A 27,486-nucleotide genomic window follows, 5' to 3' on the forward strand; every position below is an offset into this window, starting at 1 on the left:
ACTTAAATCTATACTCGATGTTAACAAATTTCTCTTCTTCAGACACGCTTTCCTTTCCATTGCCAGTTTTCATTTTATATCCTCCCTACTTCGACCATCATCAGTTATTTTGCTCCCCCATATAGCAAAACTCTTTTACATGTCTCATTTCCTAATCTAATTCCAGTAGCATCACCCGATTTAATTCGACTACATTCCATTATCCTCGTTTTGCTTTTGTTGAAGTTCATCTTATATCCTCCTTTCAAGACACTGTCCATTCCGTTCAACTGCTCTTCCAAGTCCTTTGCTGTCTCTGATAGAATTACAATGTCATCGCCGAACCTCAAAGTTTTTATTTCTTCCCCATGGATTTTAATACCTACTCCGAATTTTTCTTTTGTTTCCTTTAGTGCTTGCTCAATATACAGATTGAATAACATCGGGGAGAGGCTACGACCTTGTCTCACTCCCTTCCCCACCATTGCTTCCCTTTCATGCCCCTCGACTCTTATAACTGCCATGTGGTTTCTGTGCAAATTCTAAATAGCCTTTCGCTCCCTGTATTTTATCCGTGCCACCTTTAGAATTTGAAAGAGAGTATTCCAGTCACAATCGACAAAAGCTTTTATTGTACATAAATTTCTGTATAGCAGTGTAGATGTCGGTGGTATGTACTGGATGTCTCGTTTAGAAACAAACCTGTTCCATATACTCACAGTACTTGCTGTTGACAACAGTAGCGACCACTTTACTCTTCACCTTCAAGCTTGCATTCATTACAACTCCGTTATGTATTTGATTTGTTTTTCAGGCAATGTTAATTGTACGTTAACAGTTATGGACAGCGGTATGAATAACTGTTGAAGAGTTGTCCGACATGCATCTTACGCTGGGGTTCACTGAATCTGTGAGGCTGCAAGATTTTGCCACCATATATGAACAATTTTGATAATTGCTATTTCGTTTACTTAGTATGGGATGTAATTGTAGGTGGGGTTAACGAATTATCTGCCATTTATTGGTTGACACTGAGTAGTCTCATACTAAAGTTTCTGTAGACGTGCATGCTCTGAGAATAATTTTGTGCTGGCTCTGACAGTAAGGCGAACGCGGTATTTCTGTCTCCGGAAGCGAGACGGATCGAGGGCTGCTGGCAGGGCAGTTTACGGTTCTGAAAAGAGAACGCCAGGCGTTTGCTGCCGTCGTTGTGCCACCCGTCTTGAAGCAGGTGGAAACGGTCTTCTTGTGGCGGCCCTGCTGTCGTTAAGGAGGCGGGGTTGAGACGATGCTGACGCCTCTTTTTTTTAGGAAAGCACGACGAATGCCTGAAACATATGCGAGCTAACGTTTACGGAAGTTCTCATGCCAGACGCAAAGTCGTCTTCCTGCCAAAAGACACAGAAAAGTATCTTCTTCTTGTGTGGTAGCGCTACAGCCCTAGGCGAGCATTGGCTTCTTCAGCTGTTTTGCTCTACATTTCTCTGTTGTTCTGCTACTCTTTGCCACCCCCGCACTCCCGTACTGGTGAGATCCACTACTTCTGTCAGTCTTCTTCTAGGCCTCCCTTTTGCCTAGCTGAATGGAACACACTCTTGATCATTTTCTTTATAAGTCTGTCCTCTAGCGTTCTCTCTACGTACCCTAGTCATCGTATTCGCTGTGATTTCACATAGTTTATTACGCCCCTACCTTGCAGTAATACTTGTAATTCCGTGTTGCAGCGTATTCCCCTTCCTTCTTCTTCCATCGCTGGACCATAGATTTTATGTAGTACTTTCGTTCAAAGGTTCTTAGAGCATTTTTATCATGTGCTGTCTACGTCAATACCTCTCATCCGTATGTAATAACAGAGCGGATTAGGGAGTTTATATTAGTAGTTTTGTTTTTCTTCAAGAAGGCTGTTTCTGAAAAGTTGAATATTTGCAAAGTAATCTCCGTTCCCTGCTACTATTCCTGCCCTTGTAGCCTTTCCAATTCCGTTATCATTTGTTATTAGGGCTTCCAAGCAGTTAGAAGAAGACACACCTTTAAAGCATTTCCCAATGATGCTTAGGTCTTTAGGGGTTCTTCTGTCCACAGATTGTAACGTTACGGTATGTTTTTGTTTTGTTTCCATTTACTATGAGGCTAATTTTTAATGCTTCTGTTTCCATTGCCTGGTATGTTTGTTGGAGTGCATTAATATTTCTTCCTCCCGTAAGAGTGTCATTGTCAACGGCCTTGCCGCAGTGGTAACACCAGTTCCCGTCAGATCACCGAAGTTAAGCGCTTTCGGGCTGGGCTAGGACTTGGATGGGTGACCACCCAGTCTGCCGAGTGCTGTTGGCACGCGGGGTGCACTCAGCACTTATGAGCCAAACTGAGGAGCTACTTGACTGAGAAGTAGCGGCTCCGGTCTCGTAAACTGATATACGGCCAGGAGAGCGGTGTGCTGACCATATGGCCCTCCATATCGTACCGTTGGGCATTCCAAAGTCTGATCGGACGGAGTATAGTTGGTATAACAGTTTCATCAGCGCATGGACACATCTGGATAGTTTTCATAAATATGATCGCCTCTTTTGTTGATTTTATTTACTACACTATGGATGGCTGTACTGAATAGCTTCATGCCTTTATTAAAGTCAAAACTTTCACGTATCTTGTTGGCTGAATTATAGACAAAGGAGGGTCACTATTTGCTCTAGAAGTTTCTACGAACCGAGCATGAGTTGGGGCCAGTTGGCTAATAACTTCATGACTCACAGAGTGGAAGGTATTCCGTTTGTAGAAGGCACAGTGATTAGCGGCAAGGAGAGGTCGCGCTAACGAGGTAAGGATTGCTGTAAACTGAGCACTGCGCGGCGAGGGGACTCTCTGACGGGTGGACTATGTTTTGAGACCCTGCTGGCAAGGTGTCAGTGAACAGTCTCACCATTAGATTCGAAAGTCCTAATTTCGTCACTAGCAACGGCATCATTCGTTTCTCTGTGAGCAGATAAACGAACTTGTCGTGCTTTGTGGAGACTGAGGCTTTACAGAGCGCTTCTTTACGAGCTGCCTCTGCCCCTAGCTTGAGAGCAGGCACAATTCTTGATTTCTGCCCGGCATTGTACGGAAGTACCTTCGTCCATAGGAGTTCGCAGTCGCTGTTCCGCATCATGTCAAAATTTTTACCTACGCTACGCACTTCGTCCTCATGACCGAAGGCAGCAGCAAGCAGACTGGTGCTGCAGAACTGCTCTCCCCAGCAGCACGGCTCGGCAGATTGGCAATCTTCAACAGTAAATGAGATAAGTTCTATTTGCTTACTTGCAGAGCTCTTTACTTTCAGTGGCAGTCAGGGTCGTGGCTGTCTTATCTACGATGCTAATCAGTATCAGTCACTTAGTGTTTGAGTCGCATAGATAGGGGAGCGGCTTCGAGTCAGATCATAGATAGTTTGCCAATCGTAAATTTAGATTAATGAGTAGACATTTGCGTTCTATGTATATACACTACTGGCCATTAAAATTGCTGCACCAAGAAGAAATGCAGATGATAAACGGGTATTCATTGGACAAATATATTATACTAGAACTGACATGTGATTACATTTTCACGCAGTTTGGGTGCACAGATCATGAGAAATCAGTACCCAGAACAACCACCTCTGGCCATAATAACGGCCTTGATACGCATGGGCATTGAGTCAAACAGAGCTTGGATGGCGTCTACAGGTACAGCTGGCCATGCAGCTTCAACACGATACCACAGTTCATCAAGAGTAGTGGCTGGCGAATTGTGACGAGTCAGTTGCTCGGCCATCATTGACTAGACGTTTTCAATTGATGAGTGATCCGCAGTATGTGCTGGCCATGGCAGCAGTCCAACATTTTCTGTATCCAGAAAGGCCCGTACAGGACCTGCAACATGCGGTCGTGTATTATCCTGCTGAAATGTAGGGTTTCGCAGGGGTCAAATGAAGGGTAGAGCCACGGGTCGTAACACATCTTAAATGTAACGTCCACTGTTCAAGGTGCCGTCAATGCGAACAAGAGGTGACCGAGACGTGTAACCAGTGGCACCCCACACCATCACGCCGGGTGATACGACAGTATGGCGATGACGAATACACGCTTCCAATGTGCGTTCACCGCTATGTCGCGAAACTCAGATGCGACCATCATAATACTGTAAACAGAACCGGTATTTATCCGAAATAAGACGTTTTGTGATTCGTACACCCAGGTTCGTCGTTGAGTACGCCATCGTAGGCACTCCTGTCTGTGATGCAACGTCAAGGGTAAACGCAGCCATTGTCTCCTAGCTGATAGTCGATGCTGCTGCAAACGTCGTCGAACTCTTCTTTCAGAGGGTTGTTGTCTTGCAAACTTACCCATCCGTTGACTCAGGGATCGAGACGTGGCTGCACGATCCGTTACAGCCATGCGGATAAGATGCCTGTCATCTCGACTAATAGTGATACGAGGCCGTTGGGATCCAGCACGGCGTTCCGTATTACCCTCCTGAACCCACCGATTCGATATTCTGCTAACAGTCATTGGATCTCGACCAACGCGAGCAGCAATGTCGCGATATGATAAAGCGCAATCGCGATGGGCTACAATCCGATCTTTATCAAAGTCGGAAACGTGACAGTATGCATTTCTCCTCCTTACACATCACAACAACGTTTCACCAGGCAACGCCGGTCAACTGCTGTTTGTGTATGAGAAATCGGTTGGAAACTTTCCTCATGTCAGCACGTTGTAGGTGTCGCCCCCGGCGTCAACCTTCTGTGAATGCTCTGAAAAGCTAATCATTTGCATATCACAGCATCTTCTTCCTAACGGTTCAGTTTGTCGTCTGTAGCACGTCATCTTCGTGATGTAGCAATTTTAATGGCCAGTAGTGTATTTGTCATTTCCTCTTCTGTTCCACTCGCAAATAGATGGCGGGAAACTACATGCCTCCCTATCAGCCATAGTTCCTTATGCGCACTGCATGTAGGCGATAGTAGAGTCGTTCGGCAGTCAGCTTCAAATGCCGCTTCTCTAAATTTTCTCAATGGTGTCCGCGAAAAGAACGTCCCCTTCCCTCCAGGGATTCATATTTGAGACCCGAAGCTTCTCTGTAACACTGACGTGTTGCTCGAACCTACCAGTAACAAATCTAGAAGCCAGCCTCTGGATTGCTTCGATGTCTTCCTTCAATGTGACCCGGTACAGATCCCAAACACTCGAGCAGTACTCAAGAATAGGTCGCACCAGTGTCCAACATCCCATATACACATGCAACTGATGAGCTTTGGAAATTCAGTGGAAGAGCAGAACGAAGACGTTACGCTACGAGATTCGCGCATCGATGGCAACCACATAGCAGTACATACTCTCATCACAGGGGATATTTCTGTGATGCTGCCACTCCAGCATTAGCACTTTCGTGTCGAACTTCTTTGGAGTTCTCTCTGTTTGCCTGTTATGGTAAGGAGCGTTATATCACTGAATTAGGGGGGGGGGGGGGGGAGGAGATTTGGCAGTACCTTCTCTCCTTACCACTTCTCAAAGTTTGCCGAATTCATCTGTCCGTCATAATCGCCCATTGTCGACTTCGCCCAGAACATAGGTTGCCCTTCCTTGACGAACCCATTCTTGGATCCGACAATTGCAGCTATCAGTCTTTTCGATGAGCTCCCCCATGCAGTGGCACCAACGACACTCTTTTCAAGTAAGTCACTCTTCCTCTGCCAACATTTATTAAACGTTAAATTATGATCGATCCACCATTCATCGAGATAAGATATTTCTCTGCCTGCTTCCCTGAAGTTCTTCATTGCGCTATCGTGTCGCGAATGACACGCTGGTTGAAATCATCGATCACTGCTTCGATTTCTCCACTTCTTTCCCTAAGTTAAGAGAGAGAGAAAGATTTATAAGAAAATGCCTTCTGCACTGCATGTATTTTTTTGAATTTGGAAATGTACTGTAATGTGAATGTGTTTCGAAATAATACAGTAACCAGTGGTGTTTCCATACAAAGCAATACGGTAGCAAGGAAAAATGAAATATAAAGTAATTCGGAAGAAATAGAGGGCTCCTTCAAAGTGATCGTGAAAAAAATATCTGAAATCGAAACTCACCTTTTCTTGCCAGGCGTTTGTGGTGATAACGCCAGGATGAGTCTTGGAAAACTGTTTGAATCATCCAATGCTACGCATGCTTTGTACTGTGTGTGTAGCAGCTCTCACTGAAGATTTGTAAGTGGGGCGAAGCAATTCTTTCTGCTCCCTGTCCCTTTCGCAGCATTCAATCACACGCAATATAATTGTGCTAGCATCGCTACGTAATACTGGTTTCCTTCTAACCGTAGGCCTACCGGTAGGGTTTGTGGTTGTTGGCGACTCCCGAGATGGGCCAGCAACTGCCTCTTCACTCATTTTGATAATGTTTAGAACAACTGCACAATAAAAACACGCAGAACAGTACAGCGCAAAACAATAATGAAGCAGACGGCAATGGCTACCTTGTACAACACAGTCAGGTACGTAATGTTGGGAGCTGTCGAAACTGCGTGCCTGCCGAAGCCTCCCGACGTTTACCAACTTCTACCGATTCAGGACTAGGGAGAGGTCTGCCATCTAAAAGTTTACGCACCGTAGTTTTGCATCATCTGGTAGTTGATTGTCAGTTTGGTGAATGCATACTGCAGGCATCTTTAGTGTTACAAAAGTATTTCCACAAAAATAATGGCAATTGGTGCCACAAACTGAATACATCGTAATTACGTTATGCGTCTATAATGATCCTGCAACGTCTGAAAAGGAAAGTTTACAATGAATGTGAATAACGAGGAGCAATTTAGGTGACTTTAATACTCATTAGAATTATCTTCCTTACTCATCCAATCTTTTCAGAATCTTGTACTCAGCTTTATATATCACAACTGCTTTGAGGAATGTCTAAGTGATAAATTGCTTATGTTACTTACATTCGAGGGCCCACTTGTACAGCTCGTTAAGGAAATTGTCCGGCATCTCCAGGTTTTCGTCCCTGAGCAGTACCATCCTGTGGGGAAAGAAATCCCTTCAGTTCATTGATATTATTTGGGTCAAAATTTTGTAGATATTCGGTTTCAAAATGATTACGTACCACACAAAAATATACATCGCCTGACAAAAAGGTGAAGTATCTATCATTTGATTACTATTATTTGCCGGAAGCCTCGTTTCGATATCTGCTGCCGTTCACGAAGTAAAAGGGGTGTGTACGTCTTACATGACTCATCCTGTGTAGATGACGTAGGTGTTCTGCTTGGTGTGGCGTCATAACCTTGTCTTGAAGGTAGAATCTCCGGTGCCTCGAGCATGCACCCTGTACGGTATGGTGGCCTAAAAACGAAGACGGTTTCCGGCCTTGCCAACAGTTTTCAGCAGGATTCTGTAGCAAAGTTCCTCCTGATGGTGTTGATTTTAGGATCCGGCAGCAAAACCGAGGGCACAACAGAATGATTTCATTTGAGCTACATCTACGCGTACGACATTTCCCAGTGCCATGTACAGAATGTTTAGAAAATGTGTCCCATTACAGAAGACATCTTCTGCACATAATCGAATGTAGAAACTTGGGGTAAATTTTAACTGATTACATGGTGCAGCGAGATCATTCGCTTGCCCACTGTGCAATGTGAGTCTTGATAGCGGTAATACGACAACGAAAAATATTATACATTCTCCATTTCAACAGGTGCAATTCAGTTTTTTAACTGTCGCACCTGCTCGGCGATATTTTCGTCGAGAGTATAGTACCACACATCTAATAGCTCAAAGCATTCGCGGACGGTACCAGCAATGCCACATTGGCCTCAAAGTCCATCGGATTTCTTAGTATGTCTTTTTGTGTCGTGGTAATTCAAAGACTCCATTTATGTGCCCCCATTCTAACACTTTGGGTGCAGAGCAACAGGAGTGACTGCAGTAACTCCGGACACGTTCACAAAAGAACAGCCGCGCGGGATTAGCCGAGCGGTCTGAGGCGCTGCAGTCATGGACTGAGCGACTGGTCTCGGCAGAGGTTCGAGTCCTCCCTCGGGCATGCGTGTGTGTATTTGTCCTTAGGATAAGGATAGGTTAAGTAGTGTGTAAGCTTAGGGACTGATGACTTTAGCAGTTAAGTCCCAAAAGATTTCATACACATTTGAATATTTGAACAAAAGATTAGGATGAGTTAGACTATCTTTCTCATACTAAATGTACGATCAAGTGAACATCTTAAACTGAGGAACATATTAGTAGAATTAAGGTCCGCTTCAATTCAAGGTAATTTCTTAATTTATTCCACAACCAGTTTCGAAGCACAAAGCTTCATCTTAAGATGCCTCCAAATAATTTATGAAGGTAAAAATGTGGTCGTCGGGCTACTCAACCATGGATGGGCCCAGGGAGCGGGGAGGGGGGGGGGGACCAGCTTCAAATGCATGGGAGCGTTGGGCGTTGGACGAGGAGCCACAGCGCATGTGCATGCCTGGACAGCACGACACGGAACTAACTGACCCTACAGCCACACATTTATGTTCCCACAATTATTAGTAGGCATCTGAAGATGAGGCTTTATGATTAGAAATCGGCCGTGGAATGAATTAAGAAATCACTGGCAACTAAACTGGATCTTTATTCCATAAACCTTTTGGATGTCTTACGTGTTGGGCACATTGAATATTTATGAAGGACAAATGAGAACTTTGTCACTAAACATACTGTTGAAAGTTGTGTGTGGGTGCGAGTAAATATGCACCTTTGTAAAATCGGATGGTCCTTTTGAGAATAAAAAGTTTCTAAGACTGTCGATAACTGTTGGTGGTGTTGTAACAGGCATTGTACTAGACTCCTCCCCTGGAGGTCCTGCGTTCAGTGTCGGTACGGGCGGGGAGGTTTTTTTTTTCATGCTGTTCCCTCCAAGGCAGCTCTAGGTCCACTCAGCTTGCTATCAAATGGCGGCCGGCCTTTGGGCTCACCAGCCTTCCAATCCTAGTGCCCAGTGAAGAATAGCTGCAATTGTCTGCAGTCAGATCATTAACCTGATCACAGGCTTACGCCACAGGCCTTGACATCTTTGTAATTCACATTTTATCTCCATTTACGTAGTATAGGTAGTCTAATGAAATTGGGCGAATATTTGTGATACATCCTTATTGATGATTATTCATGTTGCATTCATGGATGGATCGTGCTAACAACAATTGCAGGTACGCCGAAGTGCGAAATAATACATGCTCAATTTTGTCTGGACGGAGTTTAAATAAGCAGCTAAAGAATATTAGTATTTTCTGCCCTTAAAGACTGTTCTTGAAGTTTTGTAAGCAGGTTATCGCAAGATGCACGCTTCTTCGATTGTATACCACCTAAGATTATTCAACATTTCTGTTACTCCCTTTCTCTCGCCGGTCAAACAAGGGTGCGACTATTCGCGCCTCCCTACTTTGTACTCGCTCCATGTCCACAATTTCTGCGACCTGACATATATCCCGTACATTTGAGCAATACTCAAGTATGGGTCACACACATGTTATCTGTGCATTCTTCTTTGCAAACAGGCTCCAGTCCCCCAGTATTCTACCAGTGAATCTTAGCCTACCATTAGCTTTACGCTGAGTTGAGAGTTTGTGGGCGTTCCCTTTCAGAGCTGTGCTCACTTTTACGATGTCCGAATACAAGTATGAGATAACGGATTCAAGTTATGGTTGATTAGTAGAATAGTCGAGACATGCCACTCTTTTATCTCACGTAGTATGTGCAGCCTTCTTATTTCGCTCCATGAAGAACTAGTTTCTGACCTTTGCACTGGGCTAATATTTTGACATTTATCTCAATACTAGCCTTTTATCCACAGCTCCGTCCACTTACGAGTACTGCACATATATTGTACACTTCTCCTCTTTTCTCTGTCCATCTCCTTCTCCTCCCTCTTTCTTCCCATCTTCTTCTTCCCCCACGTATCCGTTCATCTTCCCAATCCCTACGTATTTCCATCTCCTCCCCCCCCCCCCCCATATTTCTGCCCATCTCCTCCTCCCTCTCTCTCATTCCATTTCCTTTCTCCATTTCTCTGTCTATCTTATCCTTTCCCTCTCTGTCCATCTCCTCCGTCCCCTTCTTTCTGCTCAACCACGCCCATGTGCATACACAAATGATGGCCGGCACATCGAAATGCATACACATAATGTATTTCGATACTACCGACACAACATATCAAAATGAGCAGTCCAGTCTACATGTTAGGCATCATCAATCGTTTCCATCCTGCTCCCTCCCCCAACAGGAGCTAGGTGCTTCTTATCTCCACAGTACTTCTTTCTTGACGATAAATAGTATTCTACTAGGTTTGGAATCGGTCGAGTTTTTATACACACAGTATACAGAGATTTTTACTTGTGGTTTCACCCACATATGAATATGTCACTTACATTGCACACATTTTCTCCTCTCCCTTGTCTAAGTCCATCTCATTCTTTGCCCTCTTCTGTCCATATCCCCCTCCTTCTCGGTCATTCTCCTCCTTCCCCCTTCATCTGTATATCTTCCCCACGCTCTCCCTCTGTCCATCCCCTTCCGGCCTCCTCACCTCCTCTGTCCCTCTCATTATTCCACTCTCTCGTTCCATCGCCATCCACCTCCTCCTCTCTATATTTCCTCCCCCTCTCTCCCTGTCCCACTTCTCTTTTTGCTCTTTCTGAACATCTACACCTTCCCATTATCTATGTACATTTCTTTCTCCCCTCCTTCTTACTCTGTCTATCCATCTCTTCTTATCCCCTCTCACTGACCATCTCCTCCCTCCATCTCTCTTTCTTACATCCTCCCTCTACTACTCTTACTGCTCTCCAGTCTCTCTGTCAATATCCTCTTCACTCCTCCATCCCCACTCCTCCCTCTCTGTCCATTTCATTCTTCCAACTCTGTCTGTTTCCCATTTTCTCCTATCCTATCTCATCCTTCCCCTCCCCCTCTGCCCATTTCATCTTCCCATCTCTACCTGCCCATCTCCTTCTCTCCCTTTCCCTGCCTGTCTGTCCTTATCCTCCTCCTCTCGCTATCCATTTCTACCCCCCCCCCCTTTCTGCTCAGCTGTGACCATTATATCCCTGGAACACATTGTGATATTACGTAGTTTAGATGTCAGGGTTACTAAACTTTTTCACTCCCACCCTCACCCTTATTGGAACAAGAAGTTTCTTACCCTCACAGTACTGCTTCCCAGACCAAATTTGGTTGAAATCGATCCACTGGTTTAGGAGGAGGTGTGGAACACACAAAAACGCAAACACACACAAATATTTTATTTATAGCTATGTAATAGATTCATTTTTACATTTATATTTATCCATGTTCTACCATATAACTAACTAAATAGATCTTTTTTTACTATCTTTGTAAAAATTTCTACAAAAACACGTTTTTATCCTTATTACTTAACATAAGTAATATGTACTAACCACTTCAGCGACCATTCCAAGTACAAGGGAGACAGGAATTACAATTTTAACGTGTCTGTTTAAGAAACAACCTTACACAGTTATAGCTAGATGCAACCTCCTGATGTTACTTTGTTTGTGGACTGTCTCCGTCAATGTGTCAGTTATTAATAAAATGTCATGTATTCTTTTTGTGACAACGTGTCGCTCATTAATTATGAACTTTCATTGTAGAGTCTGTGTTTTCTTTGTGCTTTGTGCTTCCAATGGGTCAGGTTCATCCAGGATGATTGCTTGTCTGCTTTTCCTGTACGGTCTTGTTTCTATATACTCAGCGTATGGTGGATGTGATGTAGTATAACTGAATGTTCAGGTCTTGCCATTTCTTTGGGTCTCTTATGAATTCGCAGATTACGCCGTAGATGAAATACGGTTACAGCGTTCCCATGCCTAAAGTGCAATGTAGAAGGAAATGATGAGGGGTGACTTGTTCCTCAAAGGGACACTATTCTCCGGACAAGGTGCACTCGATGAAGGTGTACAGGGTAAGGACCGTATGCGGATACTATTGCAAGTTTTACAGGACGGAATGTCGTCGAAATCACTGTATTGCCTTATATGACGGCTTACCTGTTGACGAAGTCTTCGGCCACCTGGTCTATGGGTCCCACGTACAGCTTGGCGGACCTAGGCTGCATTAAGGGCTGGTTGACTTTGCGCCGGAAGTTGTACCACTCCTCTCCCTGGCTGCAACACACACATGAGCGGCACGTCAGAAATGGACTGCCCTGCCCAATGTCGCTTTCTAAACCCCATGCAACACATTTGGGATAAGTTAGAACGTTGACTTCACTCCAGACCGCTGTGTCCAACATTGCTCCCGTCTCCAGTTTCGGCTCTTGCAGAAAGATGGACTTCCTTTCCTTCACAGACATTCACACACCTAACTGAAACTGTCTCCAGCAGAGATCGAGCTTACATAAAGGTGAAGGATGGGCACACACAGTATTAGTGTCCACAGATAGTGCATATTGGTAATATTTGCAGCTATTCTTCCAAGAGTTGCTACTTCAGAGGAAAGAAATATCATTGTCTTTGGTAACTGGCAATTTTATTATTACATAAGCTACAAATGTTTCACCAACACGTATTTGGCACCATAGGTGGTTTATAAAACTAAAAAATAGTTGTTTTACTATACGTATTTTGTTATGATATATGCAGCGTTTCCTCGCAGAACATCTAAATTATCTTATTACTTGCGCTATTTACAATAGTAGAACTGTGGCTTACCACTTAATTTTATCTCTCACACCACTTTTGTGTGCCCATAGGCTCTTGTGGCAGCACCTCCATTGGGCTGTTAGTGCCACGTATCCTCAACCGAGGTACCAAGCTCCACTGGCTGCGGAACTGGGGTCGTTAAGGCTCTACATCCCTGTTGGTATACCTGACTCTTCCTGCACGTCTAGAGCTGCCACAGATAGTTACTCACGCTTTTGACAGGTCGACTCATTACTGTGACTGGACAGTACGTATTCCGTTGTGACAATTGTCAGTACTGTCTTTTACTCTGCGTATCATATGCCACACATAATACATTTTCAAGGTATTCTTTAGTATATAGCGTCCCTATATGGATGGACATGTTGAATAATGTAAAATGTTAATTGCATAAGGGCTGCGGTGGCCGAGCGGTTCTAGGCGTTTCAGTCGCGGGTTCGAGTATTGCCTCCAGGCATGTCTGTGTGTGATGTCCTTAGTTAGGTTTAAGTAGCTCTAGGTTATAAGGGACTGATGACCTCAGATAATAAGTCCCATAGTGCCCAGAGCTATTTGAACCATTCGTTAATTGCATCGCAGTGGAGAACATTACGAGTGACGTCTGATAACTTTTATTAATACGCGTTACGATGAAAGTGCGATAAACTCTGTTTATATGAGAATAAATGTAAAATAATTTTAGTTAAGTAGGCAAAGAGTAAATAGTGTTCCGTAATATCTGTGAAAAGTACATTGTGTAATAAACAATGTGCCCTAAAGTCTGTGAATAGAACATTGCGTAACAAACTCTGAGGTCTTCTTCGTGAAATAATGAACGATATCGAACATTCAAGAACGTCTCTCGATGGAGCCGATAGAAGACAGTTATTCCTTATGTTGATGTATAGAATTTTATATTATAAGAAATAAGAATAATAGATGTATTAAGAATTACTTTTGTCGCTATTTATATAATAATGACACCCTCCATGTCAAACACTTAAACATTTTTCCGATTTTACTTAAGATTGCAGCTTTGAGAAATAAAATCGCTGACTCTAAATAATACGCCGCCATTACGCCGCAGATACAAATTACTTAAATTGTGAGACACGCACGCAGTTCCACATATACTGTATTATAAATTCTCATTTTCAGCACATTATTGAATCAAAGTAACATAGTTCAGTCAGTTTTCAGTTACTTATTGAGTATTTTCATAAACTCTGTGGCTGTACTTATATAATGATAAAATTATTTTCACTAAGAATTTTATTCATTAAACTTATCCGGGCCATTAAAGCATTAAAAATAAGGTTGTTGTTGTTGTGGTCTTCAGCCCTGGGACTGGTTTGATGCAGCTCTCCATGCTAACCTATCCTGTGCAAGCTCCTTCATCTCCCAGTACCTACTACAACCTACATCCTTCTGAATCTGCTTAGTGTATTCATCTCTTGGTCTCCCTCTACGATTTTTACTCCCCACGCTGCCCTCCAATGCTAAATTGGTGATCCCCTGATGCCTCAGGTCATGTCCTACCAACCGATCCCTTCTTCTAGTCAGTTTTTTTCACAAACTTCTCTTCTCCCCAATCCTATTCAATACCTCCTCATTAGTTACATGATATACCCACCTAATCTTTAAAATTCTTCTGTACCACCACATTTCGAAAGCTTCTGTTCTCTTCTTGTTCAAACTATTTATTGTCCATGTTTCACTTCCATACATGGCTGCACTCCACACAAATACTTTCAGAAACGACTTCCTGACACTTAAATCTGTACTCGATGTTAACAAATTTCTCTTCTTCAGAAACGCTTTCCTTGCCATTGCCAGTCTATATTTTATACTCTCTCTGTTTCGACCTCATCAGTTATTTTGAACCCCAAATAGCAAAACTCCTTTACTACTTTAAGTGTCTCATTTCCTAATCTAGTTCTCTCAGCATCAACCGACTTAATTCGACTACATTCCATTATCCTCGTTTTGCTTTTCTTGATGTTCATCTTATATCCTCCTTTCAAGACACTGTCAATTCCGTTCAACTCCTTTGCTGTCTCTGACAAAATTACAACCTCAAAGTTTTTATTACTTCTCCATGGCCTTTTAATTCCTACTCCAAATTTTTCTTTTGTTTCCTTTACTGCTTGCTCAATATACAGATTGAATGACATCGGAGAGAGGCTACAACCCTGTCTCACTCCCTTCCCAACCAATGCTTCCCTTTCATGCCCCTCGACTCTTATAACTGCCATCTGGTTTCTGTACAAATTGTAAATAGCCTTTCGCTCCCTATATTTTAACCCTGCCACCTTTAGAATTTGATAGAGAGTATTCCATGAACGTTGTCAAAACCTTTCTCTAAGTCTACAAATGCTAGAAACGTAGGTTTGCCTTTCCTTAATCTAGCTTCTAAGATAAGTCGTAAGGTCAGTATTGCCTCACGTGTTCCAACATTTCTACGGAATCCAAACTGATCTTCCCCGAGGTCGGCTTCTACGAGTTTCTCTATTCGTCTGTAAATTATTCGCGTTAGTATTTTGCAGCTGTGACTTATTAAACTGATAGTTCGGTAATTTTCACATCTGTCTACACCTACTTTCTTTGGGATTGGAATTACTATATTATTCTTGAAGTCTGAGGGAATTTCGCCTGTCTCATACATCTTGCGCACCAGCTGGTAGAGTTTTGTCAGGTCTGGCTCTCCCAAGGCCGTCAGTAGTTCTAATGGAATGTTGTCTACTCCCGAGGCCTTGTTTCGACTCAGGTCCTTCAGTGCTCTGTCAATCTCTTCACGCAGTATCGTATCTCCCATTTCATCTTCATCCACATCCTCTTCGATTTCCATAATATTGCCCTTAAGTACATCGCCCTTGTATAGACCCTCTATATACTCCTTCCACCTTTCTGCTTTCCCTTCTTTGCTTGGAACTGGGTTTCCATCTGAGCTCTTGATATTCATACAAGTGGCTCTCTTTTCTCCAGAGGTTTCTTTAATTTTCCTGTAGGCTGTATCTATCTTACCCCTAGTGATATAAGCCTCTACATCCTTGCATTTGTCCTCTAGCCATGCCTGCTTAGCCATTTTGCTATTCCTGTCGATCTCATTTTTGAGACGTTTGTATTCTTTTTTCCCTGCTTCATTTACTGCGTTTTTATATTTTCTCCTTTCATCAATTAAATTCAATATTTCTTCTGTTACCCATGGATTTCTAGTAGCCCTCGTCTTTTCACCTACTTGATCCTCTGCTGCCTTCACTGCTTCATCCCTCAGAGCTACCCATTCATCTTCTACTGTATTTCTTTCCCTTATTCCTGTCAATTGTTCCCTTATGCTCTCCCTGAAACTCTGTACAACCTCTGGTTTAGTCAGTTTCTTCCCTTAAGGTAGCAACTATTTAAATCTCAGTTAACATAAGGAATAATTAAATAATTTTTTATTTTTTTGCTATAGCGAATGATTCTCTCTCGTACACACGGATATACAGAACACATAAATATTTATTTTGAAAAGTAAAAAGAGGCAAGTATTTAATAGTAGATGGACAGTATAAGTTTTCTTATCAAGAACTTATTTTATTTAGTTGAGATTGTTGAATTAATTTAAAACGTTGTAAAGCCATCGAGATTAGTGTTAACGTTTGTGGAAACTTGTGTTAATGTTTTTTCTTGTTTGCTTTCTTTATACTCACTTGCAGTTCAACTTTTTTTATCTTTTTAATTGCATTACCTCTGCACTGTCAAAAATGGCATTTGCTGTGTTTTCGTGCTTAAATCTAGACGAGTAACATTTTTCCAGTGTTGTTCACAAGTATTGTAACATCTTTGACTACGATAAATCAAGTTAGATGATGGTCGTATAAGCAGAAAATCTGTTAATTAAATAAATTAATCTCCTAGAACATAAACAGTATTGTGTTTTTCATTCTTAATTATATTATTGCACCGAGAGGTGACGAAAGAAACAGTTAGCATGATACTAAATGCTGAACACCACTGCTAACAGCCTTCGACACGTGCGATGCGATACATGCTGACAGAGAGGCGTCCTGGCATCCTCGTTTTATACTCAGGACTAGCGGCATACTCACGTGACGGCGACACCGCAGCGGTCCCGGAACCAGTCGGGTCTGACGTGTTTCCGGTAGTACAGCATGCTCTGCAGGCCACTGCGGTGGGGCCACGGTCCCTCGTTGCGGAACGCCTGCAACAGAGGCAGTGTCGAGTGAATATGCTACTACACTGTCATTAAAATGACAACACGAGGAAAGGAAAAAAATGCCATGTAACATGTGTTCAATTTTTATTGAGTGCAGAGATGCGGCTCTTACTATGTAACCCAAAAAAACTTAAAGCAAAGCAGTGAGGATGTTGACCACGTGCAGCTCTTCTGAGATCGTCTTGGTGTTCTTTTATTAGGGCTGCACTACTCACAATCCGAACGCTCAAATTGGACCTTGCTAGCCACGAAACGTGCCCATTTCCACCCATCCATTTTCCGGGGAATATAAGGTTTAGATGATGTGTCATCTGACAACTAAACTGTGCAGGAGGCCGTCATGCGAGGTGAACTTTCGCATTCTTGTACTCAAACGAATCTCTTCTAATAATGGTGGAAGCTCATTTTCAAGAGACTGTAGGTAACGGCGTCCAGTAAGACGATGCGGTAACACAATAAGCCCAACAATCATCTGCTTGTCTGAAACTTCCTGGCAGATTAAAACTGTGTGCCGGACCGAGACTCGAACTCGGGACCTTTGCCTCTGGCGGGCAAGCGCTTCATTTAAGTCTGGTAGTAACACAGAATTCAACCTCTGATCATTTACATATCCGTTGATGGTGAGTTTGACTTCCGTCAGTTATCAATATACGATTCGAAGTTCAGTTTAGTTTTCAGGAATGAAACCTACTGTTCCTAACACACTGTGATAGTCCGTGCCACATTTTATTGTCACTTAGATAATATGTTGTAACATTATGTGATTGCCTTATCATTTTAAATCATTCACTAATCGAGCAGTCGCTTGGCAACAGCTACAGTTTGCAAATAATGTTGCGAGAATATAAAAGGTGAACGGCTTGTGACGTAACTTGTTTATTGTCGAAGCGCCGTCAGAGATGCAGTGACTTACTGACTTTGAAAACCGCGGCGCGAAAACGGACAGAAGAAGAACACTTTTACACATTTTCTTTTTTTATGTACGAGATATTCTCGATGAACAGTTACTAATTCTTCTCTTGTCTCTTGTAACTTGTGTCGGACGCGCATGTCTTGCCGCCATATTATTATCGTTAAAAATAATACTATTTTAGTGTAAAGTAAAATTGCAATACTGCATAGCAGTAGATTTATTGTGCGACGTGTATGGGAAAACGGCAGAGGAATTAATTTTTATTACGAGAAGTGCCAGTCAAAACGGCGTCCATGTTAAAATTCTTCATTGTAGTGTATGTTCATCTATTAATTGCCATAAAATCAGATTTCAATGGAATTATTGTATGGGCTATTTATTTAGTGTAGAATCTATTTCTCACTCCTTCATGAAGTTATTTAATTTTCTTTATGTTTCTGCCAAATAGAGAGTTCACAGTCACGAATTCTTTCGTCGAAATCGGATGGAAGTTGTATACGGCGAAATATTTTCTCCGCGCCACATTCTACTGGTAAATGCATGCAAACTACGGTCCCTTAGGAAATTCATGTTGATCTATCGAAAAATAATTATATTTTGAATAGGCATTTACTCTCCTCTGCAATGCAACTTCCGACTGATCAGACGATCCAACAAGAAACAGCCGCAAACGGTCGGTGTTCGCAAATATACTTCCAATGCTGATTATAGCTATATGTTACAGCACAAAAGTAAACATATTGTTATAATTAGCGACTACAAACGGGGACATTTATAACTTTATGTTTATGCATACACATTACGTAAACATATCGTTATAATGTGTTGTGCAAGATAGTTTTAATGACTTATTTCCACCAAATCTGTGGTAGGAGACCAACGGATTAATTCATACTAGTTACTTTGCATGAACGTATTATGCTAATAAAAGAACTATTTCAATGGAACGCAAAGGTCAGAATAAAAATACTGGCACCTAGTGTCTCACACGGGTTGTTACTTCCATCAAGAAGAATTAATTAAATTAGTGACACGGGAATGCTGAAAACTTTTGATATGGACTACCTAGACCAAGGATAAGTCCGGATTTTCAAGATCAAATCCTATCTTTTGATAGGCATGGTGATGGCAATCTACTTAAATTTTATTTTGATAATATTATGGTTCTCTTACGTTCCATGTACTACCAATTATGTGAATTTGGTACTGTTAGATAAGAAGTGAGTAAATTGAATCAGTATGATTAGTCGTTTCGGAAATGTTGTGATACACCAGTCTTTGAACACCAGGGCTTCTTGCGTTCTTTCGTTCTTCACAGAGATGGATAGCCCCTTCGTCATATTTTTTTACGTGCGACATAAAGTTGCGCAGGAAGCCTCCGATCAATATATCATGAATATTGAATATGTGGTTTGCATCGCTGTTTGTCTTCTAATACCAACAGCCCACTTGTTTTAACAACATGCCAATGAGATGACTTGTGTGATCACACTGTGAGCTTCAGCACTACATAACCACGTAATATATCATCTGATGATGGTGCGTTGTTGTACACTTTCACGAACTCCACAGGAATTGCTGCAGCGTTGTTTCCGTTCAAAAGCAGAAAACGAGTTACCGCACCATATTATAGTTTAATAACTGGCTACGCCATTTTGTTTTGCCTGCAACGACACTAAGGCGGGAATTATAATGTGTAGCTGAACGGCTGAGATGCACCCATAAATAAAAGAAGCATTAATTACATAACTTTTGATTTTCAAGGTGATAAATGTACCCTGGGCAAATACAGTCACCACACTCGCTACTGCAAAATTTGTTGCCGGTTGAATTGTGGAACGACACTAGCGCTCCAAGTGGTGCGAAAGTGTAGTCACACGCGTCGTAAGGGGAATGTTTGTTTTTCATCATTTTTCTGCGTGATTTACGAAATATTTTTGCCTTTAAGAGTTTGTGTCATATGAGAAGACATGAATGATTGTGAAATAAATGTAAAAACAGCCGAATACCACTGATTAGTCGCACAAGCTACAGTTTACTCGTGAAGAAATACTTTCGAATATGTGTAACTGTAACTTACTCCGCTGAAAACAAGAGAATATAAACATATATTTGTTGCATAAGAAACATGTATTTCTATTGTTGTCTTTTCTTACTATGATAGACATGTCTCTCGACACGTAGCAATTTTGTGTGGTGTCTAACTATCCGCACATCTTTACACTTCAATCAACTTTCTAACAGATGAATATTTCTGTAAATGAAATTACTTTTGCACCAAGAGCGAACGTGTTGAAGATTAATGCCGTCTGTGGCTCAGAAGTGGTAACAATTGAGGATTGCACTGATTCACTGCTCCACGGTTCGTGGTAGAATATTTTGTATATTGTGAATGAAATACACGTAACACTGATGTAATATTCTGCAATATTTATTATTTGTTATTCGAATCAGTTTTCGGCTTTACGCTATCATCAGGTACAAAGATACTTGACGATGGCGTAACTGCCGAAAACCGGTTTGTGTAACAAATAATAAATATTGTAGAATATTACACCACTGTTGTGTGTGTTTCATTCATAACTGAGGAATTGGTTTCTTCTGTATTGGGGAAACACTTTTATTATTTTTGGCGTTCTACTATTACGTCTGTGCGGTTTTCCCTTCAGCTACAGCTGTGGTGGCTCATTTGGTACGTTAAATAATGTTGATACTGCATTCCACATAAGTTTCCTGCGTTCCACATTCACTTATTTGAGTGGAAGTGTACTGAAAAAAACTTCACGTTCTTGAGCAGATAAACGATGTCTTCTGCTGTATGTTTCTTAGTCATTTTTTGTTCTTAAAAGAAGGTTACAAGAGAATTTTAAGAAGTGTCCCGTAATGTACCGTTTCATACCTCTCTTAGAAAACCATAAAAAAGACAAATTTGGTGTTTCCTTTTTATTGGTGCTTCAATTTATTGCACTACAGATGCTCCCGTTTGTACAAACCATTCTACAAACCGATATAAACCATTAAGATCCGCATTCGCTTTCACGAGATCCCGCCGAACTCGACAGTGTAACTTGCTGGTCGCTTGGCGCGCTGCCATTGTAGTGGGTGCGACAGATACGACTGTGCATCGCTACTGTTGTGTTAGACTGTCATAAAAATTTGCGACTACCACGCTGGGAAGCGCGTCCAATATAGCAATGAGGCAGTTCGACAGTGAGATTATCACGAACGTCTGAAAGAAAGGTTGGTGGAGAACCCTCCTGTCTTACTGTAATTGTAGGATAAGCCATCTGCACGTGACCAGGTACACGAAACAAATCACAGTTTTCTGTGCAAAGAAAAATGATCGATACATTTTTGAAGAGGACAGGAGATGTTAACTTGAATCGGGAGCGAGTTCCACTATTGCCTTTCAGACACCGGTGTGTAGAGCAGACTTTGTTTGGGTCCGATGTGTTTTCGGGATACTTCAGTGTCTTCAGATAAATTGAATATCCCGTGTGTTGCAATAACAGAACTGGGCGTGTAAATACAGAGAACGAAATATCTCGAAAACGACACATCGTACGAAAAAAAAAGTTCCATGTGAAAAGTTAATTTTAGTACACGAGACTCAGAGGGTTCCCAGGTAGATTTCGTGTTTTTTGACTTCCCAAGGCGTTCGATACAGTTCCCCACAGTCGTTTAATGAACAATGTAAGAGCGTATGGATTATCAGACGAATTGTGTGATTGGATTGAAGAGTTCCTAGATAACAGAACGCAGCATGCCATTCTCAATGGAGAGAAGTCTTCCGAAGTAAAAGTGATTTCAGGTGTGTCGCAGGGGAGTGTCGTAGGACCGTTGCTATTCACAATATAAACAAATGACCTTGTGGATAACATCGGAAGTTCACTGAGGCTTTTTGCGGATGATGCAATCGAGAGGTTGTAACAACTTAAAATTGTACTGAAATGCAGGAGGATCTGCAGCGAATTGACGCATGGTGCAGGGAATGGCAATTGAATCTCAATGTAGTCCAGTGTAATGTGCTGCGAATACATAGAAAGAAAGATGCTTTATCATTTAGCTACAATACAGCAAGTCAGCAACTGGAAGCAGTTAATTCCATAAAATATCTGGGAGTAGGCATTAGGAGTGATTTAAAATGGAACGATCATATAAAGTTGATCGTCGGTATAGCAGATGCCAGACTGAGATTCATTGGAAGAATCCTAAGGAAGTGCAATCCGAAAACAAATGAAGTAGGTTACAGTACACTTGTTCGTCCACTGCTTGAATATTGCTCACCAGAGTGGGATCCGTACCAGATAGGTTTGATAGAAGAGAGAGAGAAGATCCAACGGAGAGCGGCTTGCTTCGTTACAGAATCATTTACTAATCGAGAAAGCGTTACGGAGATGACAGATAAACTTCAGTGGAAGACTCTGCAGGAGAGATGCTCACTAGCTCGGTACAAGCTTTTGTTGAAGGTTCGAGAACACCCCTTGACCGAGGAGTCAAGCAGTATATTGCTCCCTCCTACGTATATCTCGCGAAGAGACCGCGAGGTTAAAATCAGAGAGATTAGAGCCAACACAGAGGGATACCGACAATCCTTCTCTCCACGAACAATACGAGACTGGAATAGAAGGGAGAACCGATAGAGGTACTCAAAGTACCCTCCGCCACACACCGTCAGGCGGCTTGCGGAGTATGGATGTAGATGTAGAGGTAAAGCTGTGGATATATACTATAACACGCCACAGCCCAACCACCACTCCTCCTACGTGGTCGGAGTCACTTTTGTATTTTCGAATGGAAACCCCCTATTTTAAATGCATATTCAGATTCTACGCCAAAAAATACATACGGTTTACTCTTACCATTGTTTCCCATTCGTGGTAGATGGCGACAAATATCAAGTGTGCCGGTTTTCGCAATAAAGAAGCAATGCATTTGACTCTGTATTTAGTTTTAGATTTAAATGTTAACGTTTGTCTTCTATCGGTGATATTCATATCAGAAATTTATTTAAGTTTTGAAAATTTGACGGTACAGTACAAAATTATTTGCCGTTGCAATGTATGGTTAGAAACTATGTTTAGCATGACCCAGGAACGACGACGTGCATGGGATGCACAGTTTCGTGTGTCACTAGTTTTCTGTTTCCATCGAGTTGCTTGATGTAGTTTAGTACTTTTGCCTCTCACCTTTGGGATGTATGATTTCGGTAAGTCCCCTTGGTTCTCGCCATAATTTTAACTCCCAATTAATGCTCCGACTGACAACCTTCCATTTCGACACGTTTCTTAATGCGTAATGTCAATGCATGTACACAACTTGTAAGAATTGTGAATTACAATTATGGTGAAAGGCGAGGGAATTCACCGTAATCAAGTGCCCAAATGGTGAGAGGCAAGGAGACATCAGGCGCCCCGATGGGTACAGAAAACTATTAAAGCCATGTCGTTATTTTCGAAACACGCTACACATAGTTTCTAACCAGACATTGCGGAGAGTCACAATATTGTACTGTACAATATAATTTGAAACACTAAAGCAAATTTCGAACACAAATATCAATCATCAGAAAACAAAGGTTTACTTTCATATCGTAAGAGGAATGTAGACTCAACTGCGTCGGTTCGTATTTGCAGAAACAGGCACACTTGATATTTGTCGCCATCTATCACGAGTGGTAACAATGTGTCAAGTAAACCGCTTGTATTTTTTGGCGTAACGAAAAAACATGTGAAAATACAATTTAGGGCCCGCCCATGCAGGAAGAGTGGTTAGGAGGGGCCAGTTGTTTCGCACACAGATGTCCCCTTTATTAATATTAACTTTTCGCCTAAAGCATTTTTTTCGTACGATGCGTCGTTTTCGAGATATTCAGTTGTCTCATGTTAAAATAAACACTCTGTATATTACACTCTGGTCAGTGAATACATCAGACATATTAAACAAAGAGGAAACAAATGCTCTCTGGGTATTTTATCAGCTAGTGTAATTGGAATTTCATAAGATTCGATGAAAATATTTCTTGATGACTTGCACTTGAGTGTTACACCATCAGTCACCCAGCCCCAGTATGGCACAGAAACTGAAATCATACCTGCTTGACAACTCTCTGTAGAAGAATTTCCAAACGTGTGTGTTTGTGTGTGTGTGTGTGTGTGTGTGTGTGTGTGTGTGTGTGTGTGTGAGAGAGAGAGAGAGAGAGAGAGAGAGAGAGAAAGAGAGAGAGAGAGAGAGAGAGAGAGATTACACGTAGAGTTAATTATGAAATACCATAAATAAAATTGTCGTGGTGCCTTACTATTGGTGTAGAAATATTTACGTAAATGACCACCATAATTACTACATAGTTTTACTGTGAAATTATATTAAATTTACAAGCCAAGAGGCTTGTTTGAAACCATAGCGAGAAATCCCAGTTATATCAATATCAATCGAACATGCAAGTAACTAACTATCGCGCCATTCTTGGTAAGAACAGTGAGCAAAGAAACAAGAATTATCAGAAATATGTCGCACAAGCCACGTGAGCAAAAATGTGGCACTGAGCGTTTTGCAAGTTTCCGTCTGTAGGACTTACTTTCTCAATGTCGTTTGCGTCAAACAAGATCACAGACGTCGGCCGCCCAGGAATGCCGTCGAGTTTCACTAAGTCGCCGTAACGCTTCCACAGGAAGTCGTTTAATTCATTCAAGTCTTGATTCGACATCTCTCCTGTGAACAAATCAGTAAGGCTAGTCAAAAAGTGTTCTAATAAAGTTATGGTACACAGTGTGTTCAGAACAACAAGAGTTTCTACTTGTAATTAAAGTATGGATTCAGAGTTACGTGAAGTGAGTACAGTTAACATAATTTCCACCACCTTCTCAAACACAACATATTTTCAGGGCGAAAGTAGTAAATGTGAAATTCATGGCGCGTACAACTTGTCAACAATGATATCCAGTAGTAACATCAATTTCTGACACCATACTCCTGCTTACAGGGATAGCTTTAGCCTTCGAAATAATTCAAAGCAGTCCTAATTTCAAACTTTAATGGCATCTTTATTTACCTCTTAAGACTTTCATACGGCCCCGACTTATCACTATCTTCATCAATAGATTCTATGGTAGTACCAACTTCGTCTATGAAAGTACCCAATGTGTGGGTCACATACTTCCTAAACAAATGTGACATTTAAAAATTTCATCTTGTCGGAACGTTGGTAAGGCCACCACTAACAAAGCAATATCAATAACTACGACAGATCGGACATCCAGATGTCTACCAAAGGAGTTAATTATGAGTATTACAGTTTACACAGTTTAGTTGCGAGTAGGCTTTAAGGATTTCCAAAGGCGCACAAAGAATGTGGCTGTCTGCGAACTACTGCCAAAAATACTGAGCAAACAATTACTACATGGCTATACAACTTTAGTTACTACTGAAGCAAATTGTAGACATTTGTCAACATCATATTTACAATTACACATTTTATCTCCATATTAAAGTCACTCGAGCTGAAAAGTCCGAAAGAGTAGGATAGTTTCGATGTTGCATCTCTTTCTACGGTGACCTCGTTAGAGCTCGTCGAGAACAAATTTAGAGCAAACCGAACTAAAGCATTGACTAACTGTTCAGCACCTGTCAGGTATGCGCGTTAACAGATTTATAAAAAAGTAAGACCTTTTCCTTCTTTGCTTAGGACTGGTTTCCCACCTCAGCTCTTGATATTCGTATAGTTGCTTCTCTTTCCTCGAATGGTCTCTTTAATTTTCCTGTAGGCAGTATCTATCTTAGCCCTAGTGGTATATGCCTCTATGCCCTTACATTTATCCTTTAGCCATCCTTACTTAGCCATTTTGCATTTCCTGTCGATCTCATTTTTTAGATGTTTGTATTCCTTTTCGGCTGCTTCACTAATGCGTTTTTATATTGTCTACTTTCATCAATTAAATTCAGTATCTCTTCTGTTACCCAAGGATTTCTACTAATCCTCGTCTTTTTACCTACTTGATTCTCTGCTGCCTTCACTGTTTCCTCTCTCAAAGCTACTTATTCTTATTCTACTGTATCTCTTCTCGTTGTACTTGGCAATCGTTCCGAAATGCTCTCTCTGAAACTGTCTAGAACATCTGGTTCTTTCAGTTTATCCAGATGTCGTCTCCTTAAATTCCTGCATTTTTGCAGTTTCTTCAGTTTTGCTCCACAGTTCATAAATAATAAATTCTGGTCAGAGTCCACATCCGCTCCTGTAAATGTCTTACAATTTAAAACCTGTTTCCTAAATATCTGTCTTTCCATTGTATAATCTATCTAAAACCTTCCAGTGTCTCCAGGCCTCTTCCAAGTATACACCTTTCTTACACGATTATTAAACTAAGTGTTAGCTTTGATTAGGTAATGCTCTGCACAAAATTCTACCAAGCGGCTTCTTCTTTCATTCCTTACCCCCAGTTCATATTCACCTACTACTTTTTCTTCTCTTTCTTTTCCTACCGCAGATTTAAAGTCACCCATCACTATTAAATTGTCGTCTCCCTTATCTATCTGAATAATTTCTTTTATGGCATCATACATTTCTTCAAACTCTTCATCATCCTTGGAGATGTTGTTGTTGTGGTCTTGCCGACCGCGGTGGCATCGCGGTTCTGGCGCTAGAGTCCGGAACCGCGGGACTGCTACGGTCGCAGGTTCGAATCCTGCCTCGGGCATTGATGTGTGTGATGTCCTTAGTTTAGTTAGGTTTAAGTAGTTCTAAGTTCTAGGGGACTTATGACCTAAGATGTTGTGTCCCATAGTGCTCAGAGCCATTTGCACCATTTGTTGTGGTCTTCAGTCCGAAGACTGGTTTGATGCAGCTCTCCATGCTACTCTATCCCGTGCAAGCTTCTTCATCTCCCAGTACCTACTGCAACCTACATCCTTCGGAATCTGCTCAGTGTATTTATCTCTTGGTCTCCCTCTACGATTTTTACCCTACACGCTGCCCTCCAATACTAAACTGGTGATCCCTCGATGTCTCAGAACATGTCCTACCAAACGATCCCTTCTTCTAGTTAAATTGTGCCACAAGCTCCTCTTCTCCCCAATTCTATTCAATACCTCCTCATTAGTAATGTGCTCTACCCAACTAATCTTCAGCACTCTTCTGTACCACCACATTTCGAAAGCTTCTATTCTCTTCTTGTCTAAGCTATTTATCGTCCACGTTTCACTTCCATACATGGCTACACTCCATATAAATACTTTCAGCAACGACTTCCTGACATTTAAATCTATTATCGATGTTAACAAATTTTTCTTGTTCAGAAACGTTTTCCTTGCCATTGCCAGTCTACATTTTATATCCACTCTACTTCGACCATCATCAATTATTTTGCTCCACAAATAGCAAATCTCCTTTACTACTTTAAGTGTCTCATTTCCTAATATAATTCCTTCAGCATCACACGACTTAATTCGACTACGTTCCATTATCCTCGTTTTGCGTTTGTTGATGTTCATCTTATATCCTCCTTTCAAGACACTGTCAATTCCGTTCAACTCCTTTGCTGTCTCTGACAGAATTACTACCTCAAAGTTTTTATTACTTCTCCATGGCCTTTTAGTTCCTACTCCAAATTTTTCTTTTGTTTCCTTTACTGCTTGCTCAATATACAGATTGAATAACATCGGAGGGAGGCTACAACCCTGTCTCACT

The 27,486-nt window shown here is 41.6% G+C and overlaps 1 protein-coding gene and 1 pseudogene across 1 annotated transcript in view; one reads left to right on the plus strand and one right to left on the minus strand.

Annotated features, from left to right (window-relative positions):
* The window catches only part of LOC126365969 (probable cytochrome P450 301a1, mitochondrial), a 152,307-nt gene that overhangs the window by 40,094 nt on the left and 84,727 nt on the right, over nucleotides 1–27,486 (minus strand). Inside the window, exons 3-6 of the mRNA XM_050008766.1 lie at nucleotides 24,382–24,515; nucleotides 16,764–16,876; nucleotides 12,040–12,156; nucleotides 6,931–7,007 (exon numbers count right to left, since the gene is read on the minus strand). Coding sequence (XP_049864723.1) covers nucleotides 6,931–7,007; nucleotides 12,040–12,156; nucleotides 16,764–16,876; nucleotides 24,382–24,515 — 441 coding nt within the window. The remainder of the gene's footprint in view (nucleotides 1–6,930; nucleotides 7,008–12,039; nucleotides 12,157–16,763; nucleotides 16,877–24,381; nucleotides 24,516–27,486) is intronic.
* LOC126268528 (5S ribosomal RNA) lies at nucleotides 2,193–2,310 on the plus strand (annotated as a pseudogene).

The sequence above is a fragment of the Schistocerca gregaria genome, chromosome 4, assembly GCF_023897955.1.
Source record: "Schistocerca gregaria isolate iqSchGreg1 chromosome 4, iqSchGreg1.2, whole genome shotgun sequence".
NCBI lineage: Eukaryota > Metazoa > Arthropoda > Insecta > Orthoptera > Acrididae > Schistocerca > Schistocerca gregaria.